This window comes from Bombina bombina, chromosome 3 (genome assembly GCF_027579735.1).
Source record: "Bombina bombina isolate aBomBom1 chromosome 3, aBomBom1.pri, whole genome shotgun sequence".
NCBI lineage: Eukaryota > Metazoa > Chordata > Amphibia > Anura > Bombinatoridae > Bombina > Bombina bombina.
In genome coordinates this window covers 1,040,663,018-1,040,683,839 of record NC_069501.1, presented here as the reverse complement: position 1 = coordinate 1,040,683,839, position 20,822 = coordinate 1,040,663,018, and the positions used below count along the sequence as shown (strand labels likewise).

Below are 20,822 nucleotides of genomic sequence, written 5' to 3'. Positions count from 1 at the left end.
TTTTCTACGTTCACCTTCCACCCATGTGACCTTAGAAATGCCAGAACTAACTCTGTATGAGACTTGGCAGTTTGGAAACTTGACGCTTGTATCAGAATGTCGTCTAGGTACGGAGCTACCGCTATGCCTCGCGGTCTTAGTACCGCCAGAAGAGAGCCCAGAACCTTTGTAAAGATTCTTGGAGCCGTAGCTAACCCGAAGGGAAGAGCTACAAACTGGTAATGCCTGTTTAGGAAGGCAAATCTTAGATACCGGTAATGATCCTTGTGAATCGGTATGTGAAGGTAGGCATCCTTTAAATCCACTGTGGTCATGTACTGACCCTCTTGGATCATGGGTAAGATGGCTCGAATAGTTTCCATTTTGAACGATGGAACTCTTAGGAATTTGTTTAGGATCTTTAAGTCCAAGATTGGTCTGAAGGTTCCCTCTTTTTTGGGAACCACAAACAGATTTGAATAGAATCCTTGCCCGTGTTCCGACCGCGGAACTGGGTGGATCACTCCCATTAGTAAGAGGACTTGTACACAGCGTAGAAACGCCTCTTTCTTTATCTGGTTTGCTGATAACCTTGAAAGATGAAATCTCCCTTGTGGAGGAGAAGCTTTGAAGTCCAGAAGATATCCCTGAGATATGATCTCCAACGCCCAGGGATCCTGGACATCTCTTGCCCAAGCCTGGGCGAAGAGAGAAAGTCTGCCCCCCACTAGATCCGTTTCCGGATCGGGGGCCCTCACTTCATGCTGTCTTAGGGGCAGCAGCAGGTTTTCTGGCCTGCTTGCCCTTGTTCCAGGACTGGTTAGGTTTCCAGCCCTGTCTGTAGCGAGCAACAGTTCCTTCCTGTCTTGGAGCGGAGGAAGTTGATGCTGCTCCTGCCTTGAAGTTACGAAAGGCACGAAAATTAGATTGTTTAGCCTTTGGTTTGGCCCTGTCTTGAGGCAGGGCATGGCCCTTACCTCCAGTAATGTCAGCGATAATTTCTTTCAAGCCGGGCCCGAATAATGTCTGCCCTTTGAAAGGAATATTAAGCAATTTAGATTTAGAAGTTTAACACACCACAGTCCTCTCACACGTCCTATCTTTAGTTAGGTGCAAGAGAATGACTGGATATGACGTAGAGGGGAGGAGCTATATAGCAGCTCTGCTTGGGTGATCCTCTTGCACTTCCTGTTAGGGAGGAGATATAATCCCATAAGTAATGGATGACCCGTGGACTGACTACACTTAACAGGAGAAATAAATGTTAGCACATAAATGAAAAAATCAAGGAAAGGAAAGAATGTTGTTAATAAAACATATACCAAAGGTAAAGCAAAGTGTAAAGAGGTGGTGTACAAATGAGAATCTGACAGCAGGGAAAATATAGTTCAGTTGCTCCTCTAAATCTAAATCTACTTAAAGGGCCATGATACTCAAATGTTGAAAATATTACCTTAACATCTCTATGTAAAAAATAAAGATATTTTACCTCAAAATGCACTAAGTATTCACATTGTAAAGGCCGTAAAGCAAAGTTAAGTGAAATCTCATGAGATCATAGTAAAAGAGTTCATGACCTCATTGTTGATGCTGATTGGCTGCAGTTCAATTCTTAATTTTTTTATAATTTTTTTTACCTGCAGCTGGACAGCAGCTGAAGTTTAACTTTTTACACAAGACTTACTCTGGTAAACTGAGGAAATTGTGAGGTAAAATATCTTCCTTTTTTACATAGAGATGCTCAGGTAATATTTCCTGTCAGCTTTTTACAGTTATACTGCATCAGTTTCAAGTGATTTAACATATGAGTATTATGTCCCTTTAATTAATCTTTTTTTTATATATAAAACTTGAGCCAGTAGGAATACTAGCCACACATTTGTTTTGGATCCAGGAACAAATTCATCTACAGACACCTTTGGAAAAATCATAAAACAGTGGAGACAGGATGGTGTGAAAGTCGTGAGTTCCTCATTTAGTCTTATGCTATAATATTCAGTGTTCTCCCCGGAAACTATTTAGGGTTAGATTACAAGTGGCACGCTAACTGTTGCACCTGAACGAAAAGGATTTATCTTTCAGGTTGAAAGTAAACGCTTTCGCTTCAGAGCAATTGAATTTAAAGCGGGTGGGTAAAGCGCAACATCAGAGCTCTGGTTAAAGTGAATGTAAACTTTCATGAATTAGTGCCCGGTTTTTAAAAACACTATTAAAAACAGGGGCACTTTCATTCATGAAAGTTAACATTGCAGCGTATTTTTACAAATACTTACTTTTCTCTTCAGCAAAGCCAGATCAGTGATTCTCATCCTGCTTCTCATGCTGTACTTAGCACAGCAATGACAAAACCGGCTTCCTCCAATCACGGCGTGGCTTCACGAGATGGACGCTCTGGGGTGCACGCCATGATTGGAGAAAGCCGGTTTCGTCATTGCTGTGCTAAGTACAGCATGAGAAGCGGGCGGGGGATCACAGATCCAACTTTTCTGAAGAGAAAGGTAAGTATTTGTAAAAATACGCTGCAATGTAAAGTTTTATGAATGAAAGTGTCCCTGTTTTTAATAGTGTTTTTAATAACCGGGCACTCATTTATGAAAGTTTACACTCACTTGAACTGTTGTGCTCAACTAAAAAGGTGACAAAACACATCAAAATTACATTTAAAAACTTAAATTATGCTTACCTGATAATTTTCTTTTCTTCAGATGGAAAGAGTCCACAGCTGCATTCATTACTTTTGGGAATTTAGAGCATGGCCACCAGGAGGAGGCAAAGACACCCCAGTCAAAGGCTTAAATACTCCTCCCACTTCCCTCATCCCCCAGTCATTCTGCCAAGGAACAAGGAACAGTAGAAGAAAAATCAGGGTGAAAAGGTACCAGAAGAACAAAAATAACAGACGCCCCACAGAAAAAATACGGGCGGGGAGCTGTGGACTCTTTCCATCTGAAGAAAAGAAAATTATCAGGTAAGCATAATTTAAGTTTTTCTTCATAAATGGAAAGAGTCCACAGCTGCATTCATTACTTTTGGGAAAACAATACCCAAGCTATAGAGGACACTGAATGCAAAAACGGGAGGGTACAAGAGGCGGCCCATTCTGAGGGCACCTGGCCTGAAACCCCCTACCCAACAAAATCCTGCTTCGTCCGAAGTCGAGAACAACTTTGAAAAAAAAGGAAAAGGCCCAAGGACACTGACCCGCAGATAGTCCACAGCCTTGCTAAAGACGGCAGGAACTAGACTCAACTGAGTCAACAGCCTCGAAGAGACACCGTCCACAGCAGTAGGTCTCCAAACAACACACCCCTTACTAAAGAAAGGGAACAAACTACCCTATTCTTCCACAAAGAAGAAAAGGCACGGAGAAAACATGATTGTACTTGTAAAGTGCGGCTAATCCCACTTAAGGGACTCAAGGCGCTGCTCATTTTATCAACCTAGAAAGGAGGAAAGGCTGAGTAGACCTCGCCGGGGATCGAAGTTGCAACCCTCGGTTTGCTACAGAGCAGAGTAGCCACAGTGCATTAGTATGCTGAGTTAGCTTCCAGCTAGCATAAGGAACTCCAGAAAAAAACAACTAAAAAGGGCACAACGAGTCCTAAATAAAAACACAGAGCAAAAACCAGAGAAACCGGGTCAGGCTAAGAGAGACCCAACCAGTCTCATAGAAACAAGGGGAGGCAACGCCCAGACCCCAGAAATACAGAAACCACAGGATAAGGCCGGGAGTCTGAAACAGAGAGAGGATCTTACCCTAACACAGTGCAACCGCACTCTAGAAAGCAACTGAAGACAAAGGTCCCCAAGTTGCAAAAAGGTATCTCAGAATACCGAAATATTCAGAACGAAACCTTGTGCAGCAAGCTCAGATTGGTCTGACGAACAACACCTGAAGCAAAAACACTGCACGCTGCAGTCATCTAAAAATGACTCTGAAACTTAAATACTTGCAGGGCAAGTAGAAAACAGCTGAAGATAGGATCCTTCAGATTGTTAAGTATCCACTAACCAGCAGTTAACGTTCCAGGCTATCTAAGAGCCGCCAGTCCTTCCCACAAATTTTGAATGTGGAGAAAGGAGAAACCTCAAAAAGGCTTACAGTACCTCGAATGCTCCAAGGACGAATAACAGAGCAACAGATCTAAGATCCTGCTCCAACACCAGACCAGCCCAAGCGACAGACATGTCTGATAGACAGGGGGACAGAAGACCCCAACCGCAAGCCCCCAGGGAACGGAAGAAAAAAGGTTGGCTCACCCACCCAAACAGAGCTCGGGTGCCAACCCAATCCGCTCCTCCAAAATAAGGCACTCCCAAGGAGAACCCCCTAGGACCTGGAACAGAGAAAAGTGCAATAGATCCGTAGGAAGACCTGTCACAACTCTCTTAGACAGTCTCTGCGTAGAGAGACCAATTTCCAATAGGTGGAACAGAGCCCACAGAGCAGCAGATGCTGCCCCTTACAGAAATAAGCTACCTGATCCAACCTCCTACACACAGGGCAGGACAAGGACCCTCCAGAGAGAGGAAACCCCAACTCATAAGGAAGATAAACCATCCCCACCAAAGGGAAGGGCACAGATAAGAACAGCGTACATATCCACAAGACATGAAGCAATAGTATGATCAAAACATGGACCGAATGAAAAATCATCCAGACACCACTGTTGACCCAACAGAGAAAAAAAACTCCCCATAGAGGAGCACACTCCGTCCGAAGGACAAGTCAGGCCTTAAAGTTTATAACCAGTACCCGAAGGTGGATGAGAACTCTGGCCTACCTGCTTGCAAGCCCAATGAGCTAGCCCCTATGTCGCAACACAGGGTCCCTGAAAAAAACTGGGTCATCCCGAACCAGTCCATCGGATAATAAGACTCCAGACATTCAAGAAGGATCCAAGACCAAAATTAAGCGGCCAAAGCCGCCACAAAAAACAGACGAAGTCCAGAAAGTCTTGACCCAAAGGAAGAGAACCTCTAAAAGGAATAAGTCCTAAAAGGACACTTCCAAAGAGACCATGAAAGGCAAAACCATAAAAACGGCGGTATGAAGGATCTATATCCTCCAAGCCTCCAACCCACAATGGGAAGGAACCCAAAAAATTCGGAAACGACTGAGCATGTCGCCTCGGATCTCAACGGAGTCCCGGCCCACTAGATTGAAAGGCGAATGAGGACTAAACCAATCCCCCATGCCCCTAAGCAACCACAGACCCTCAAGTCCTCTCAGAATGCTAGTTGAAGCTTGTAAAACAAGACAATCACACAATCATATTGTGATCACTAGGCGCCCTAACCGGAACAACTGGACATAAAAAGGAGCCACGTGTCTGAACTAGGCCTCAAAGACAGAAGGATTTGTTCCCAGTCAGGACCAGCCTGAAACCAAGGGTCCCAGCATTGTCAAGACTACATAGAGTCTCCCCCGATGATAGAGGGATAAAGAAAAGTCAGACAGACTTTTGTAAACAGAGCGAACAAAATCGCGAGTATCAATTCCAGAGAGGAAAGTTCCAGAAGAACACATCACACCACAACATGAGTTTTAAACCAAATAAAAATCATCCTCACCGGATGAAAATAAAAGATAAGGCAACCCGTAGGTTATCGCCCAGGTAGAACGGACAGACCCACAGGACCAGCCCAACAGGGGTTCGATACTTCCAAGCTCAGAACTGGAAAAGGATACACAAATTCAAAGACTATAAGAAGATTACTTCATCCCCTTATGTCTATGTATGCAAGCCAGTCGAAGAGTAAGACTGAGAATCCCCAGACCCATTAAGGGTGGGATCCTATAGCAACGCCAAAAACGTGCCTTAGTAGGACACGAAGGTGCGCCAGTCTATAACAAAAGGCGCAGCAAACCTCCGCCAGGACAAAAGGAAACACCGGCCCCGAAGGTTGACCCCCCCTGAGGCTTCAGGGGCAGTCGCTCCCCTGGAAGGCTGAACTGAACCAGGCGATCCCACGCCTGACGAGCCCCAGTTAACGAAACACAGACAATATCGTAAGCAGACTCCCGGGAGGTGCAGATGCGCCAGCGCCAAAGATATGGACATGCAGAACTATTTCGTAACCTTCGGTGGGAACAGGCCACATTCCCTAAAAAGGATAAGTAGCGTTTGAGTTACCTGCATGCTTAGTAAGAGTTGATGGTAGGGAACTCGTCTCGTGAGAAATAGAATCCCCAGAGACGGATGGCTCAGTGGGCACCTGATTCCCCGATCCTGAGGAACAGAGCACTCTAAAACGGCATTCGGAACATAACTGATGGGCATGTATCACTGGGGCCAATTCATATTCTTCGCAAGAAGTAGAGTCTGAATCAGAGACATCTTCCATAACTGGGACACTGTGGCCTCCAGAGAACCAGACACAAGCGGACCAGGATTTCTCCGTCGCCACGTGGTTAGGAAATGGGGTCACAAGGTAAACCGTGCAGTCCATGCAAAAGCGCGCCCAACTGAAAAGGCTGCGTCACTAGTTATGTTCCAAAATAGCCATGAGCCGAAGCAACACTACACAGTAACAGACAGAATTACATAACAAACATGATTATAAACCCCCCTGTTCAATAATCCCCAAGTTATCCCCTAAAGGTTGTAGCCCCTCTCGGATAAACAGTTTAAATTACAATACATCCATGATGAAAGTAAAATGAAACAATCTTACCGGAATCTACGCCATGGAACAGGAACACGGTGACTGATAGTAGCGTTGCTTCTGCCATGGACTTGAGAGAACAAAGCAGGCAGCGAAACTCGTCAACGCTGATTGCTTGTGGAGCTGTTAATATAAGTCGAGATGGTTTCGCAGAAAGACTCTCTCTGCATCTCCGGACTTTCACCCATGCTCTCACTGAGAGGCTGACAGGACTACTTAAATCTCCAGTCCCATGCCGAAGAGTACTACCCTTCATAAGAGACTATTGAAGACTTCTGACACTTCTCTGGCCAACCTCCTGGGACGAAAGGCAAAGAATGACTGGGGGATGAGGGAAGTGGGAGGAGTATTTAAGCATTTGGCTGGGGTGTCTTTGCCTCCTCCTGGTGGCCAGGTTTTAAATTCCCAAAAGTAATGAATGCAGCTGTGGACTGTTTTCATTTATGAAGAAAAGTATAGTTACACTCATAATAACATGATCTAATAAAAAAATATAAAAAAATATTGCATTAAAATGTTATTATGGATTAAAGACATGAAGTCTCAGGTGTTAGAACAAAGGCAGGCAAAGGGCTTTAACATAGAGATACATACTCATGTCTAAATATGTATATGCATGTGTGTGTATATATATAGGTTTTTGTGTTCCTTGTTCAGGGAAGAATTGCCTGGTATTTCGGCGCTGGGCTGACCGTAATAGGCGGGATCAGACTGATATACTACAGGAAAGTTCTTCTCTGTGAAAAGCATTACTGGGCTAAAAGAAGCTGCACCCAGGTGGTAAATCGCCATAGAACAGGCTAACAATAGTATTGAGCCAGTTGTTCATTCATGTGAGTGTGCTTCTCTCTGTGTATATATATATATATATATATATATATATATATGTCGGGTTAGTGCACTTTACACTTCAGTAAACGTGATCAGGATAGCGTGCAACTAAGTGTGTTAGGTTGTTTTTCTACTTTTCACACTATGGGGAAATATGTTGTTGGATTAGCGCTTGTGCGAAAACCTTCTACGTTCAATTTAAAATGTGCGTGCAAAAAGCCTCCATCATGAGTTAACGCATGATCAGGAGCGTTAAATAGCGTTCTACTTGTAATCTAGGCCTTAATGGGCACACCACTAGGCTGATTTTAGTGTCCTCCTAACTAGAAATTAAGCCAATATTAAATTAAATAGGTTGTTACATAAAAATGGGGTTAAGGGTAAAACACATAAAGAAAGAGAAGCAATCAGTCAGAAACAAACAACGGCTCAGTGGCTTGTTCTAACGCTTGGTTTCCACATGGCTTCCTTTAATCCAGTTGTGCTTTTGACAGTGAAAAACTTTCCTAAAGTATATATCTCTAATCCCGCTCAAAAACTTCAGTCCAGCCCCGAAATACCAGGCAATTCTCCTCTGAACATGGGAAATAGCAACCCCAGACAATCGTTTCAGCCTCCTTTGGGCCTCGTCAGTAAGGTTCGGCCATATCCCTCTAGGCACAATGGGCAAGGAGTAAATGTATGGATTTCCCCATCACCCTTAGGGAGACTTTCCCAAGGGTCATAATACAAATACAAACAGAAAGAGAGTGCTTTACCAGGAATGAACAACAGCTCATTGGCTTGTTCTATGGCATGGTTACCACCTGGGAGAAGCTTCTTTTAGCCCAATTGTGCTTTTCACAGAGAAAAACTTAAGGGTAAAAGACCTTAGACAGTTTCTTTGAGAATTGCTCCTTAAAGGGACATGGAAGTGAAAATGAATATTTTACCATTTAGAGTGTACAATTTAAAAAAAACAACCTATTGGTATCACTACACCAATATGCATGCCTTTTAACATGTGTAATCTTTTAACCCCAGAAATTGCCACTGTTTGTCATAAATAGTGCACATTAGATTTAGATTATAAATTAATGATTTAATGTTGTTTTCAGGAGGTAACAATCCAAGCTTCAATGGTATTGACGGAGGAAGCATTTTTCAATTGTGATCACTGGAAAAACACACTGACAATACTGTCCGATGTTCAGACATCATTATCTAATGAAGAAGTGCAAAATGGTTCTTAACTACAAATTTTCAGTTTAATATTATTTAGTGATATATATTGTGCAATAGTTCCCAAGATCAGCAGAGGGCACACTTGCATCATTCAAAATGACCACAGCTGCAAGTATTTAACAGAAACTATTTGCAGATTCTGAAACAAATCACCACCCTCTAACTCTTACGTAAATAAACATAACCCATCAAATAAGCTAGTTCAAAACCATGCTAAAATGAAGAAAAAAACTGTTCATTTGATTTCTATTAAACATAAAATTCAGCACATGCAAAGGCTCACTTTTCATAGTGGCAAACTGGTTATCATAAATATATTTATCTTGTTCTTATGAAGAACAAACAATTTAAAAAGGGCTAGGACGGATATCATTCTTACATTTAGGTCTTTCCTTGTTCAACTGCTGGCGTCCGTGATCTGTGTTCCGACAGGGTGAATCCAGGCTCTATGAAAAACATATAACATTTAGCAATCTACAAGCTGTAACAGAATGGTATGACTAATAACTGACTAATAAAGTTTATTCAAAAGATGATACCTTTTTCTATCATTAACAAAAGGTAACGCCATTTTGTTCTCAAGGTCTAGTACTGGACAACAGAGGCCACTTTCATAATATTTGTAGATATGAAAACCTCCTTTGTTATTCTTTTGGGCTTCTTTATAACGAGATGATACTGTTGTGCAGATTACAATTGTATTGCATCTAGTCATTTACATAAAAACTATATTTACCACTAATGCTAAACAGTACAAGTAGAAGACCCTTTATACAAAATGCTTGGGACCAGAAAAGTTTTGGATTTTGGAATATTTGCAACTTTAAAATGGAACAGTTCTGAGAGGGGATGGAACCAAGTGTAAACAACAATATCCTATGACATTTTGGCAATAATTACATGTTTACCCCTTTAAGGACACAGCTTTCAGTTTGCTCAATTGTTTTATGACGGAAAAATTCCGTCATATGTCCTTAAGAGGTTAATACTGCTTATACATGTAACCTAAAGGTAGTTTTAATATAATTTTGAATACTTTAGTATATATAATACCATCAGGAAGCTAGTACAGTAATGTAATCAGAAAGGTAAAAATTGTGGTTTTAAATAAATATAGACAATTACTTGTATTGTAGAACACAAAAAAACAAACCAATGACACAGGCATGGAAAATAGTATTTTTTTATCTTTTTTAAAAAAAAATATATATATAAATTAAAAAGTTTAGATTTCAGAAAAAGTTTGGTTTTTGGAATTTCCGGATTTGTAGATTTGTACCTGTACTAATTTAGAGCACATTCATATAAGAAATAGCAGCAGTTAAAGGGACAGTAAACATTTTGAGATTTTTTATATAAAATGTTTAATTATCTGAAGCTAAACAAGGTTGTAATACACTTTTATTATTTATTTTGCCTGCTTTTCCTGAACATTAAGAGATCTGGAAGAGCATATAATAAGCTTTACATGCCGAAATCCTGCTATATATCTTTCCCTAATTGGTCTCAGCTGAAATTATCAGATAAGGTACAGCAAAACAATGTTTTTCTAACATAATGACTGTGGCTAGCTTTGTCTACTCCAGTAACAAGTCCGGATTGGTTCCTCAAAGTAAGTCAAGTCCTGGATGGGGTTTGTCTATTGAAAAACTGTTGCAGCAAACAAAATGTTAACGCATTCTAAATATTTTCAAACTCACCCGCTATGTTAATTTATTGCAAGAGTCTTGTAATTGAAAGGTGTTTACTGTCTCTTTTAATATGTTGAAATATTATTAGCAAGGTATGATAAATATTATTTACATCAACAAAGATTTTGAGATATTCTTTTTTAGATTTAACCTGGAATTAGGTGGAAGAACTAAAAACTAAGATGGCTAGAGCCTGTGACTCTTAGGCTTAAGCAGTTTATATAGTTAGCCTAAGCTCTATCTACTAAGTGTTAATATGAAAAATAAGTACCCGAATCTTGGGTTCCGCTTGCTGGTGCTGGGAGATGGCTTGGAAGAGAGTTTGCTGGGACTGTTTGGGAGTCAGGAGTGCAGTGTCTGAGCGCTGTCCAAATCGCTGAACTAGGTGAAAGTCCATGTGGGTAGTCTGCGTCGTTATTGTGCTGACGGGGATGCTAAGATCCACTGCAAGACAGAAAGCAACAGACCATGAATAGTGACTATAACTGTGAATTGATTCAAGGTCACACAATCATATGTAAAGTATACAAGGTATTTTTGCTAGAACATTTGATAATGATAAACCAGGGACCATTCTTGCATACACAGTATATTTCTTTTATTCAGCATGACTTGTAAATAAGTCTTAATAACGTGTTGTACAACAATAACGAATACAGAAATGACCAGGTATAAATGATATAATACCCGGACACTATTTTTTATATAGTTTAAAAAGCTTTTTATTCTTGAGTTCTTTTATAGGTATGTTACTATATGTGTATACAGAGGACATTAGTAATGGCATCTGCTTGTCATGTACCATAGTACTAACTCGCTAAAGGCCAGATTACGAGTGGAACGCAAACGTTTGTGCGCGTTTGATAAGGGGTTTATCGAGGGTGTTTGCGCTTATCTGGATTATCGCTCATATAACAAATTGAAAGTAAACGCGTTTCAGCGCAATCACAATTTACACTGGAATGATTACCGGGATTTCAGAACGAAACAAAAAAGTTGCACTAAACACATGAAAAATACATAACAAAGTACCATTACACGCATAATAACAGCATCTAATAAAAATTATTTTTAAAAAAATTCCCAAAAAAGTTATAAGGGCTCAAACATATGAGATCTCAGGTGTTAGAGAAAAAAAAAGTCGAGAATAGGGCTTTAACATAGAGATAAATACATACACAGTACATCTCTAAAGATGTATATGTATGTATATATATATATATATATATATATATATACACATACATATATGTATTTATATGTGCACATATTTATTTTCACACATTTATACACATACAAACACATAAATGCATATGAACATATATATATAGACATATATATATATAAATCAGTGGCGTATTTAGGTTTTGTAACACTTGCATACACACAGACACAGGCACACACACACACAGAGTTATACACATACACACATGCACAAACACATATGCACATACACACACACTCATCTATCTATTGCTGCAATAAATAAATTAAAAAAAAACAGATTTCTTGATACAATACTTCCCCAAACTGTGAAGTGTGAAAGCCAACAGAACTAAAGGCAATAGCTAAATAACTGACTGCTCCATGGGCAGTGTCTTATACCCTTATGGAATGTAAGATCATTGGGCAAATTCTCTCATTATATACCTGTATAATAATTCTAAAATAACTAAGCTTATTACAAATATAGCCATAAAAAGTACTGCCCCCCTCCAATCTGCCGCCCTATGCAAGTGCCTTGTTTGCCTAGGCCAAAATACGTCACAGATATAAATGCATTGGAGCCCCTGTGCTGATTTGCCCCAGCTAGGGGATCTGCAGTGGATCCAGGCTGCAGCATTGCTTCTAACATTGGCCGTTTGGTGGTTGGATGATCTGAGTCCTCTTTAGCTCTGGACCGTAAGGCTGGTGTGAAAATTGAAGAGAAGTGACCTTGGCTGCTACTAAAGGAGCATACAATACATTTTCACAGTCTTTCAGCGTTCCTCACAGAGTGGCTTCCAGAGCGGTTCCCGGAATCATCCAATCACAGGGGCTGGCATGGTGAGCCTTCTCGGACAGGAGATCCAGCAGATGAAGTGACCAGTGAACTAACCGCTGTTAAGTGTTAGCATGCCTTTTTGCACCCTGAACTGAGACGGGTGCCACCATTCTTGTGAGTGTATTTCTTACCCTTATTTACCTTTGACGATATACATAATACACTATGTGGCGCCCCCTCTCTCTATCTCTCCTTTAGCAGAATATGTTCTAAGTATTTATAAATAGATATTGATATATATATTTGTATATATCTATACCTATATATAATTATATATATATATATATATATATATATATATATATATATATATAAATAAATAAATATATAGGTATAAATATATATTTTTGCAAAATACAATTAGATATATATATAGAAATATGTATTTATGAATAAACAGAACATATTCTTCTATGTAAAGCACATTGGAATGTAAAATAGGGTGTGTTTTTTTTTTACTTATTTTGCTCCATTGACTTCTATTTTGCAAATAGGTTATCGTGCGCACAATATCCTAAGTTCGGCTTTTTAAATGCGTCGGGTTATTGTACAAAAAACATCAGAAATGGATGTAGAAATATGTATTTATGACTAAATTGATCATATTCTGTTATGTGAAGAACATTGGAATGTGAAATATTCATATTTTTATGTTGCGTTAGCGCACATGAGAATATGTAATTGGGTTTGCACGAGAGTAGAGTGTTTTTTTTTTCTACATTGACTTCTATAGGGGAATACATGAACGTGCATGCAGTATTCTTAGTTCAGCTTTTTGCGCTTGTCAGGTTAGCGCGCAAGCAAAAACAGTTTACTTTCAAATTATGAGTTCAACCCAAACCGTGCAAAAAACTTACTTCTACCGCAATTAACGCTCGAGCGGGAGCGTTAATAAGAGCTCCACTTGTAATCTGGCCCTAACTGTTTTAATACAAAAGGCAGATTGAGATACAATCTGTAGCTGCAGAACAGAAAGAACAAAGTACAATAAATAAATATATATATCAAGCTTTAGGTATTACGTTGTTTCACGTTATATTTAAAGTCTAGTTAGCTGTAAAGCTAACAATTCTAACACATTTGTGGGATGAACAAGACAAAAATTTGTTGAAGGGATATTCTAATATAATAATCAAATGATATCCTTTGTTACAGAATTTTATGTAACCTATGTACCTTATGTTGTTTTTGATTGGCTGTCTAGCAGTGTCCCGCTTAGAAGGAGCATTGCAGTGCTGATCAAGTTCAAATGTTTAATGCATTTGTGCAGGAGGGGAATGAGCACTCATTTCAGATAAATCTGTTACACAAGATATTTTGTGTTCCTGTAAGCAATAAGCTTAATATTAAGAGACAAAAATATCACGTGTGAGACATATCACGTATGCCTATGTTCAATAAAGGAAACCTGGGTGTTGTGTAAAGATGACACCTGAAATTATCTTGTACTGAAGCAAGAGAGTACATGATATAGTAGTCTCCATACATTTTAGTTCTGGATTTATAAATTATATTATGAAGTTCTATATTTTCTATATGTTTTGTAACAATGGTGTGTGTGTGTGTGAGAGTAAATATATATATAATTATTATTATTAATGTCTGATCAGACCATATGATCTGAGGATAGGGGTAACTCCAATACATTATCACTTATTGAATAAAGCTTTTTCTCGACGAGTGCCTTCTCATTTGGATTTATTATTCTAGTGACACTTAAAACAGAATTAAACTTTCATTATTCTGATAAAGCACACAATTTTAAACACATTTTTAATTCACTTCCATTATCTAAATGTGCACAATATTTTTATATGCACACTTTTGAGGCACCAGCTCCTACTGAGCATGTGCAAGATTTACAGTATATACGTATATGCGTATATGCATTTTGTGATTGGCTGATGGCTGTCACTTTATGCGTTAGTAAGTCAAAAGTAACTATCGGACTTTAGTCAGAAAACAATCTACTACTCATTTGAAATTCAAACTGCTTTTGCATTCTTTTTATTATGCATTCATTGATTATGCAATGCTGCTGTGTTTAGTGGTGCATGAGAGCAAAACGTGTATATATATATATATATATATATATATATATAGTTACATATATATATATATATATATATATATATATATATATATACATAAAACCAAATTATTATTTGTAATTAATGTGAATTTTAACCTTCGAATCCAAGATTTCCAGTATAATGGCTTAAATGATTTAAAAGAACTATGAGAAACTACCTTATTTGGACCACTATAGCATATTTTTTTAATGTAAAGTACATGAAGGAATCATCAGTATGTGAACTCACACTTGCTGCATCTGGACATACATAAAAGTGCTGCTATTGTGAACAGACAGCCTTACATTTCTCTACTGGCAGCCCACTGAGAAATGACAGAGACCTCTTTCAGATTTTTCTGCTCCAGAACTCCATCAGCAAGTAAAAGGATCACTCAAATAAATATAACCACAGTAACCTGCTGCTAAATAAATATAGTCTTCCATCACATCTGTGTATCTTCCTGGCAATGTTTGTAAACACTTCCACCAGAAGCTACAGCTGAGTCATGATTTTATCTCAGTGTTATCACTGTCTTTTTCATAATGAGGCCTTAGACAATGTGGGCTTTCCATAAACATCAATACATTATAAGTAGAACGAGCAACACTGGGTGGTGGAAGTAACATAAACCTCCACTGCAAGGAGCAGCCTGATCTAGATGTTTTTCAAAGAATATTGGAAATAATTACAAATATGGTTAGATTTCTACCATTACTGGTCAAGTAGGTAAATTATCTGTAAGAGCGTCTGCAAATGTTTTTTTATTTTTCATTAATGATCTGCTAGAGCAGCAATGTACAAAACGTAGACCAGGAACTACCAGTAGATCACAAGAATTTACACACAATCAATAATAGTGTCTGTTTCTCTATCATCTGTTTATGTCTCTGTTTCTCTATCATCAATGTGCTTATTTATATCTATCTGTCTGTCTGTCTATCTATCCATCCATCCATCTTTGACACATAAATATTTTTTTCTGATCTACAACCAGTTTCATATGGATAACAGTTCAGTTATAAAATATTAACAAAGCTTTCTCTTTAAAAAGAAAATGTAGTGTTAAATTAAAGGGACATTAAACCTAAAAAAATGTATTTCATGATTCAGATAGAGCATACATATGTAAACAACTTTCCAATTTACTTTTTTTTATCAATTTTGTTTAATTCTCTTGGAATCCTTTCTTGAAGAAGCAGCAATGCACTACTGGGAACTAGATGAACACATTGGTAAGCCAATTACAAGAGGCATATATGTGAAGCCACCAATCAGTAGCTAGTGTCCAGGTCCTGAGCATATCTAGATATGCTTTTCAACAAAGGATACCAATAGAACAAAGCAAATTAGATAAAAGAAGAACGATGGAAAGTTGTTTAACATGTGTATGCTCTGTCTGAATCATGAAAGAAAAAAGAATTGTTCCATGTCCCTTTAATGATTCCTTTAAAGGGATATTAAACCCCAATTTTTTCTTTCATGGTTCAGATAGAGCATATAATTTGAAGCAACTTTTTAATATACTCCTATTATAATTTTTTTTTTCTCTTGCTATCTTTATTTGAAAAGCAAGAATGTAAGCTTAGGAGCCAACCCATTTTTGGTTCAGCACCTGGGTTGTGCTTGCTGATTGGTGGATAAATGTAGCCACCAACAAGTAAGCACTATCCAGGATGCTGAACCTAAAATGGGCCGACTTCTAAGCTTTACAATCCTGCTTTTCAAATAAAGATAGCAAGAGAACGAAGAAAAAGTCATAATAGGAATAAATTAGAAAATTGCTTAAAATTGCAAGCTTTATCTGAATCATGAAAGAAAAAAAATGGGTTTAGTATCCCTTTAACCCCTTAACAACCGAGGACGTGCCAGGCACGTCCTACAAAAAGTGTCAGTTAATGACCAAGGACATGTCTGGCACGTCCTCTGGGGTTTCAAACGGTGGAAGCAATGGTGATCGCTTCCAGCCGCTTTCAAGGTATTGCAGTGATGACTCGATATTGAGGCATCCTGCAATACCCTTTTTTAAGGCACCAATGTGGCCCTCTCTGCATCGGCCAGCGATGGTGCCGATCGTTGGTGGGTGGGAGCCATAGCAGGGAGGCGGGTGGGCAGCCCATCGCTGGAGGCAGTTCCGGATCCTGTTGGTGAAGTGCGCGCAGGGGCGGCGGGAGCGCGCGCACGCATGAGTGCAATTAGCGCTGCGAGTTTGAATGTCTATGGGAAGGAGGAGGAGGGAGAGGGAAGGGAAAAATAAAAAAATACTTGTTGGGAAAGGGATCTGGAAAAAGGGTAGTTTATTGAGGGGGGCAGCTACACTGCAGAAAAATTGGGTATTTTATAAATTTTAAATTAACCCTACAAGCTACCTAATTAACCCCTTCACTGCTGGGCATAATAGAAGTGTGGTGCGCAGCGGCATTTAGCTGCCTTCTAATTACAAAAAAGTAATGGCAAAGCCATAAATGTCTGCTATTTGTGAACAAAGGTGATCCCAGAGAAGCATTTACAACCATTTGTACCATAATTGCACAAGCTGTTTGTAAATAATTTCAGTGAGAAACCTAAATTTTGTGAAAAAGTTATTAAAAAAAGTTTACGTTTTTTTTTTTTATTTGATCGCCTTTGGCGGTGAAATGGTGGCATGAAATAAACCAAAATGGGCCTAGATCAATACTTTGGGTTGTCTACTAAAAAAATATATATACATGTCAAGGGATAATCAGGGATTCCTGACAGATATCAGTGTTACAAAGTAACTAGCGCTAATTTTGAGAATAAATGGTTTGGAAATTGCAAAGTGCTACTTGTATTTATTGCCCTATAACTTGCAAAAAAGCAAAGAACATGTAAACACTGGGTATTTCTAAACTCAGGACAAAATTTAGAAACTATTTAGGAATTTTTTGGTGGTTGTAGATGTGTAACAGATTTTGGGGATCAAAGTTAGAGTTTTTTTCATTATATTTTATAAAAAATGTTATAGTAAATTATAAGATATGGTGAAAATAATGGTATCTTTAGAAAGTCCATTTAATGGCAAGAAAAGCAGTATATAATATGTGTGGGTACAGTAAATGAGTAAGAGGAAAATTACAGCTAAACACAAACACCGGAGAAATGTAAAAATAGCCCTGGTCCCAAATGGTAAGAAACTTGAAAAGTGCTGTGGTCACTAAGGGGTTAAACAATACCGACAACAGTTACATAGGGGCCAATTTATCAATGGCTGTCCAACATGATACGCTGTAGCACGAACAGTTAATCAGAACTGCTTGTGCAATGTCGCCTCATGCAGATTTCCTTGGCCGCTAGCAGGGGGTGTCAATCAGCCCGATCGTATAAGATCAGGCGGATTGAAGACCGCAGCCTCAGAGGCAGCGGACCAGTTATGGAGCAGCGGTCTAAAGGCCGCTGCTTCATAACTGCTGTTTCCGGCAAACCTGAAGGCTTGCGTGGAAACAGGGGCATTAAGCTCCGTTCGGAGCTTGATAATTCGCTCCCATAGACTGAACTAAAAGTTGAGTTATGAACCTTACAGATGTAACTTGATACCAGGATTAAGTCAATTTATAAAACACATATGTTTCAAAGAAACAAAAGCTAAATTACAACTTTATCAGTTTTAGGTTCTTTGTTTGTGATCTTAAAACACCAGCTCTGGAAAGCCTTTAAAAACAAATTGTAAGTGAATAAGAAATTTGAATCTGCATATAATTAGGTCAGTATTATGTAATATCTTTACCTTACCAGGGTACATTACTAAAGTGAGTTGATGCTCAATACCTTTGTTATTCTAGCTGTGAATCAGGGACTAGCAAATCCCACAAATCAGGTAGCCACACCTGATGCAATTTTAACTTGGCTCTTATTTTTGTACACAAAAACACTTGTTTGGATCATAAAAACAGTATATCTGGCTCATCATTTCTCTGCCCAACACCTACGTTTGATAACTGTATCAAGGTATTAAGTTGTCTTTATTCTTTAATCATGACAGCACTATATGACAAAAGAAAATGTGACAGGACACTTCAGTGTTTGAAAACTAGGAAGCCAAGCCTGGGAAAGTTCCTACATCCCAGAGACGCAAATACCAGACCTTCCATCCCTTCTTGATCTCTGATTGTTAGGACAGGAAGGAAGTACCCTTTGCCGAAAGATAGGGGGAGGGAGATCACACAGAGGACATGTAAGGCACTCTCGAATCATATAAGTATTATTCTTACAGACATTAGATTGGTGGCAATTCTTCGATTTGAACCCCTTGGTCACTACAATGTTATGCAACACTCTCTGTTAGCCAAATGATGTATTTTAGTTAGTTTTCATAATCATTTTCATTAGCTATTTACAGTGTCAAAAGTATTGGGGTCATATATATTCACTGTGGGTGTCTGCTCCTAACCCTGGCAATGCAATTTATTTACAGAATTGATTCAACTTTATATCATGGCTTAAGAGAAAAAAAAAAAACTATTTTATACCTATAAGAGCTTCATGTTTAAGAGAAAGTTTAAAAATATTTAGAAGTGCACTTATTTTGGTAATTTCCCAATACACTATTATATTAACAAAGTTTTCTTTTGAAGTTATTTATATATTCAGTTAACTCCCTTTCCACACCCTCCCGTGCATTTGCTTACCTGTCAACTTCTTTGTTGTATCGACTTTTATTTATCTTTAAGTCTGTATAATAACAAAATACGTTTTCTATATTACAAGTGATCAACTGGCTTACTAAGGGCCAGATTACAAGTGGAGAGCTAAATATCGCTTTTTTGAAAGCGATATTTGTACTCCACTGATTAAAAAAAGTGTGCTGGTATAACAAGTTGATAGCAATGTATTGCACTCACGAGAGCGCGCTTCTATAGGCTCCAATGGAAGCCTCATTCTGATGCCATCAGGGATGGCACCGAATCTAAGCGCAGCGAAGGGGGTAAGTAGTGCAGCGATGGCAGCAATATTAAATATATACAGTATCCCACAAAAGTGAGTACAGCCCTCACATTTTTGTAAATATTTTATTATATCTTTTCATGTGACAACACTGAAGAAATGACACTTTGCTACAATGTAAAGTAGTGAGTGTACAGCCTGTATAACAGTGTAAATTTGCTGTCCCCTCAAAATAACTCAACACACAGCCATTAATGTCTAAACTGTTAACAAACAAAAGTGAGTACACCCCTAAGTGGAAATGTCCAAATTGTACCTAATTAGTCTTTTTTCCTCCCTAGTGTCATGTGACTTGTTAGTGTTACAAGGTCTCAGGTGTGAATGGGAAGCAGGTGGGTTAAATTTGGTGTTATCACTCTCACATACTGGTCACTGGAAGTTCAACATGGCACCTCATGGCAAAGAACTCTCTAAGGATCTATAAAAAAGAATTGTTGCTCTACATAAAGATGGCCTAGGCTATAAGAAGATTGCCAAGACCCTGAAACGGAGCTGCAGGACTGTGGGCAAGACCATACAGCGGTTTCACAGGACAGGTTCCACTTAGAACAGGCCTCGCCATGGTCGACCGAAGAAGTTGGAGTGCACAAGCCTGTCAGTGCTCAGACCATACACAGAACACTGCATCAAATTGGTCTGCATGGCTGTCATCCCAAAAGGAAGCCTCTTCTAAAGATGATGCACAAGAAAGCCCGCAAACAGTTTGCTGAAGACAAGCAGACTAAGGACATGGATTACTGGAACCATGTCCTGTGGTCCGATGAGACCAAGATCAACTTATTTGGTTCAGATGGTGTCAAGCGTGTGTGGCGGCAACCAGGTGAGGAATACAAAGACAAGTGTGTCTTGCCTACAGTCAAGCATGGTGGTGGGAGTGTCATGGTCTGGGCCTGCATGAGTGCTGCTGGCCCTGGGGAGCTACAGATCATTGTGGAAACTATGAATGCCAACATGTACTGTGACATATTGAAGCAGAGCATGATCCCCTCCCATTGGAGACTGGGCCGCAGGACAGTATTCTAACATAATAACTCCAAACACACCTCCAAGATGACCACTACCTTGCTAAAGAAGCTGAGGGTAAAGGTGATGGACTGGCCAAGCATGTCTCCAGACCTAAACCCTATTGAGCATCTGTGGGACATCCTCACGGAAGGTAGGGAACAGAAGGTGGGGGAGTGCAAGGTCTCTAACATCCACCAGCTCCGTGATGTCGTCATGGAGGAGTGGAAGAGGACTCCAGTGGCAACCTGTAAAGCTCTGGTGAACTCCATGCCCAAGAGGGTTAAGGCAGTGCTGGAAAATAATGGTGGCCACACAAACTATTGACACTTTGGGCCCAATTTGAAC

General features: G+C 39.3%; 1 protein-coding gene across 5 annotated transcripts in view; it reads right to left on the bottom strand.

The window, feature by feature from the left end:
- The window catches only part of HDAC7 (histone deacetylase 7), a 603,789-nt gene that overhangs the window by 94,502 nt on the left and 488,465 nt on the right, over window positions 1-20,822 (bottom strand). For all 5 annotated transcript variants that reach the window (XM_053708257.1, XM_053708258.1, XM_053708255.1 and 2 more), the window contains 2 exons: window positions 10,666-10,838; window positions 9,083-9,149 (listed from right to left, as the gene is read on the bottom strand). In XM_053708257.1, coding sequence (XP_053564232.1) covers window positions 9,083-9,149; window positions 10,666-10,838 — 240 coding nt within the window. The remainder of the gene's footprint in view (window positions 1-9,082; window positions 9,150-10,665; window positions 10,839-20,822) is intronic.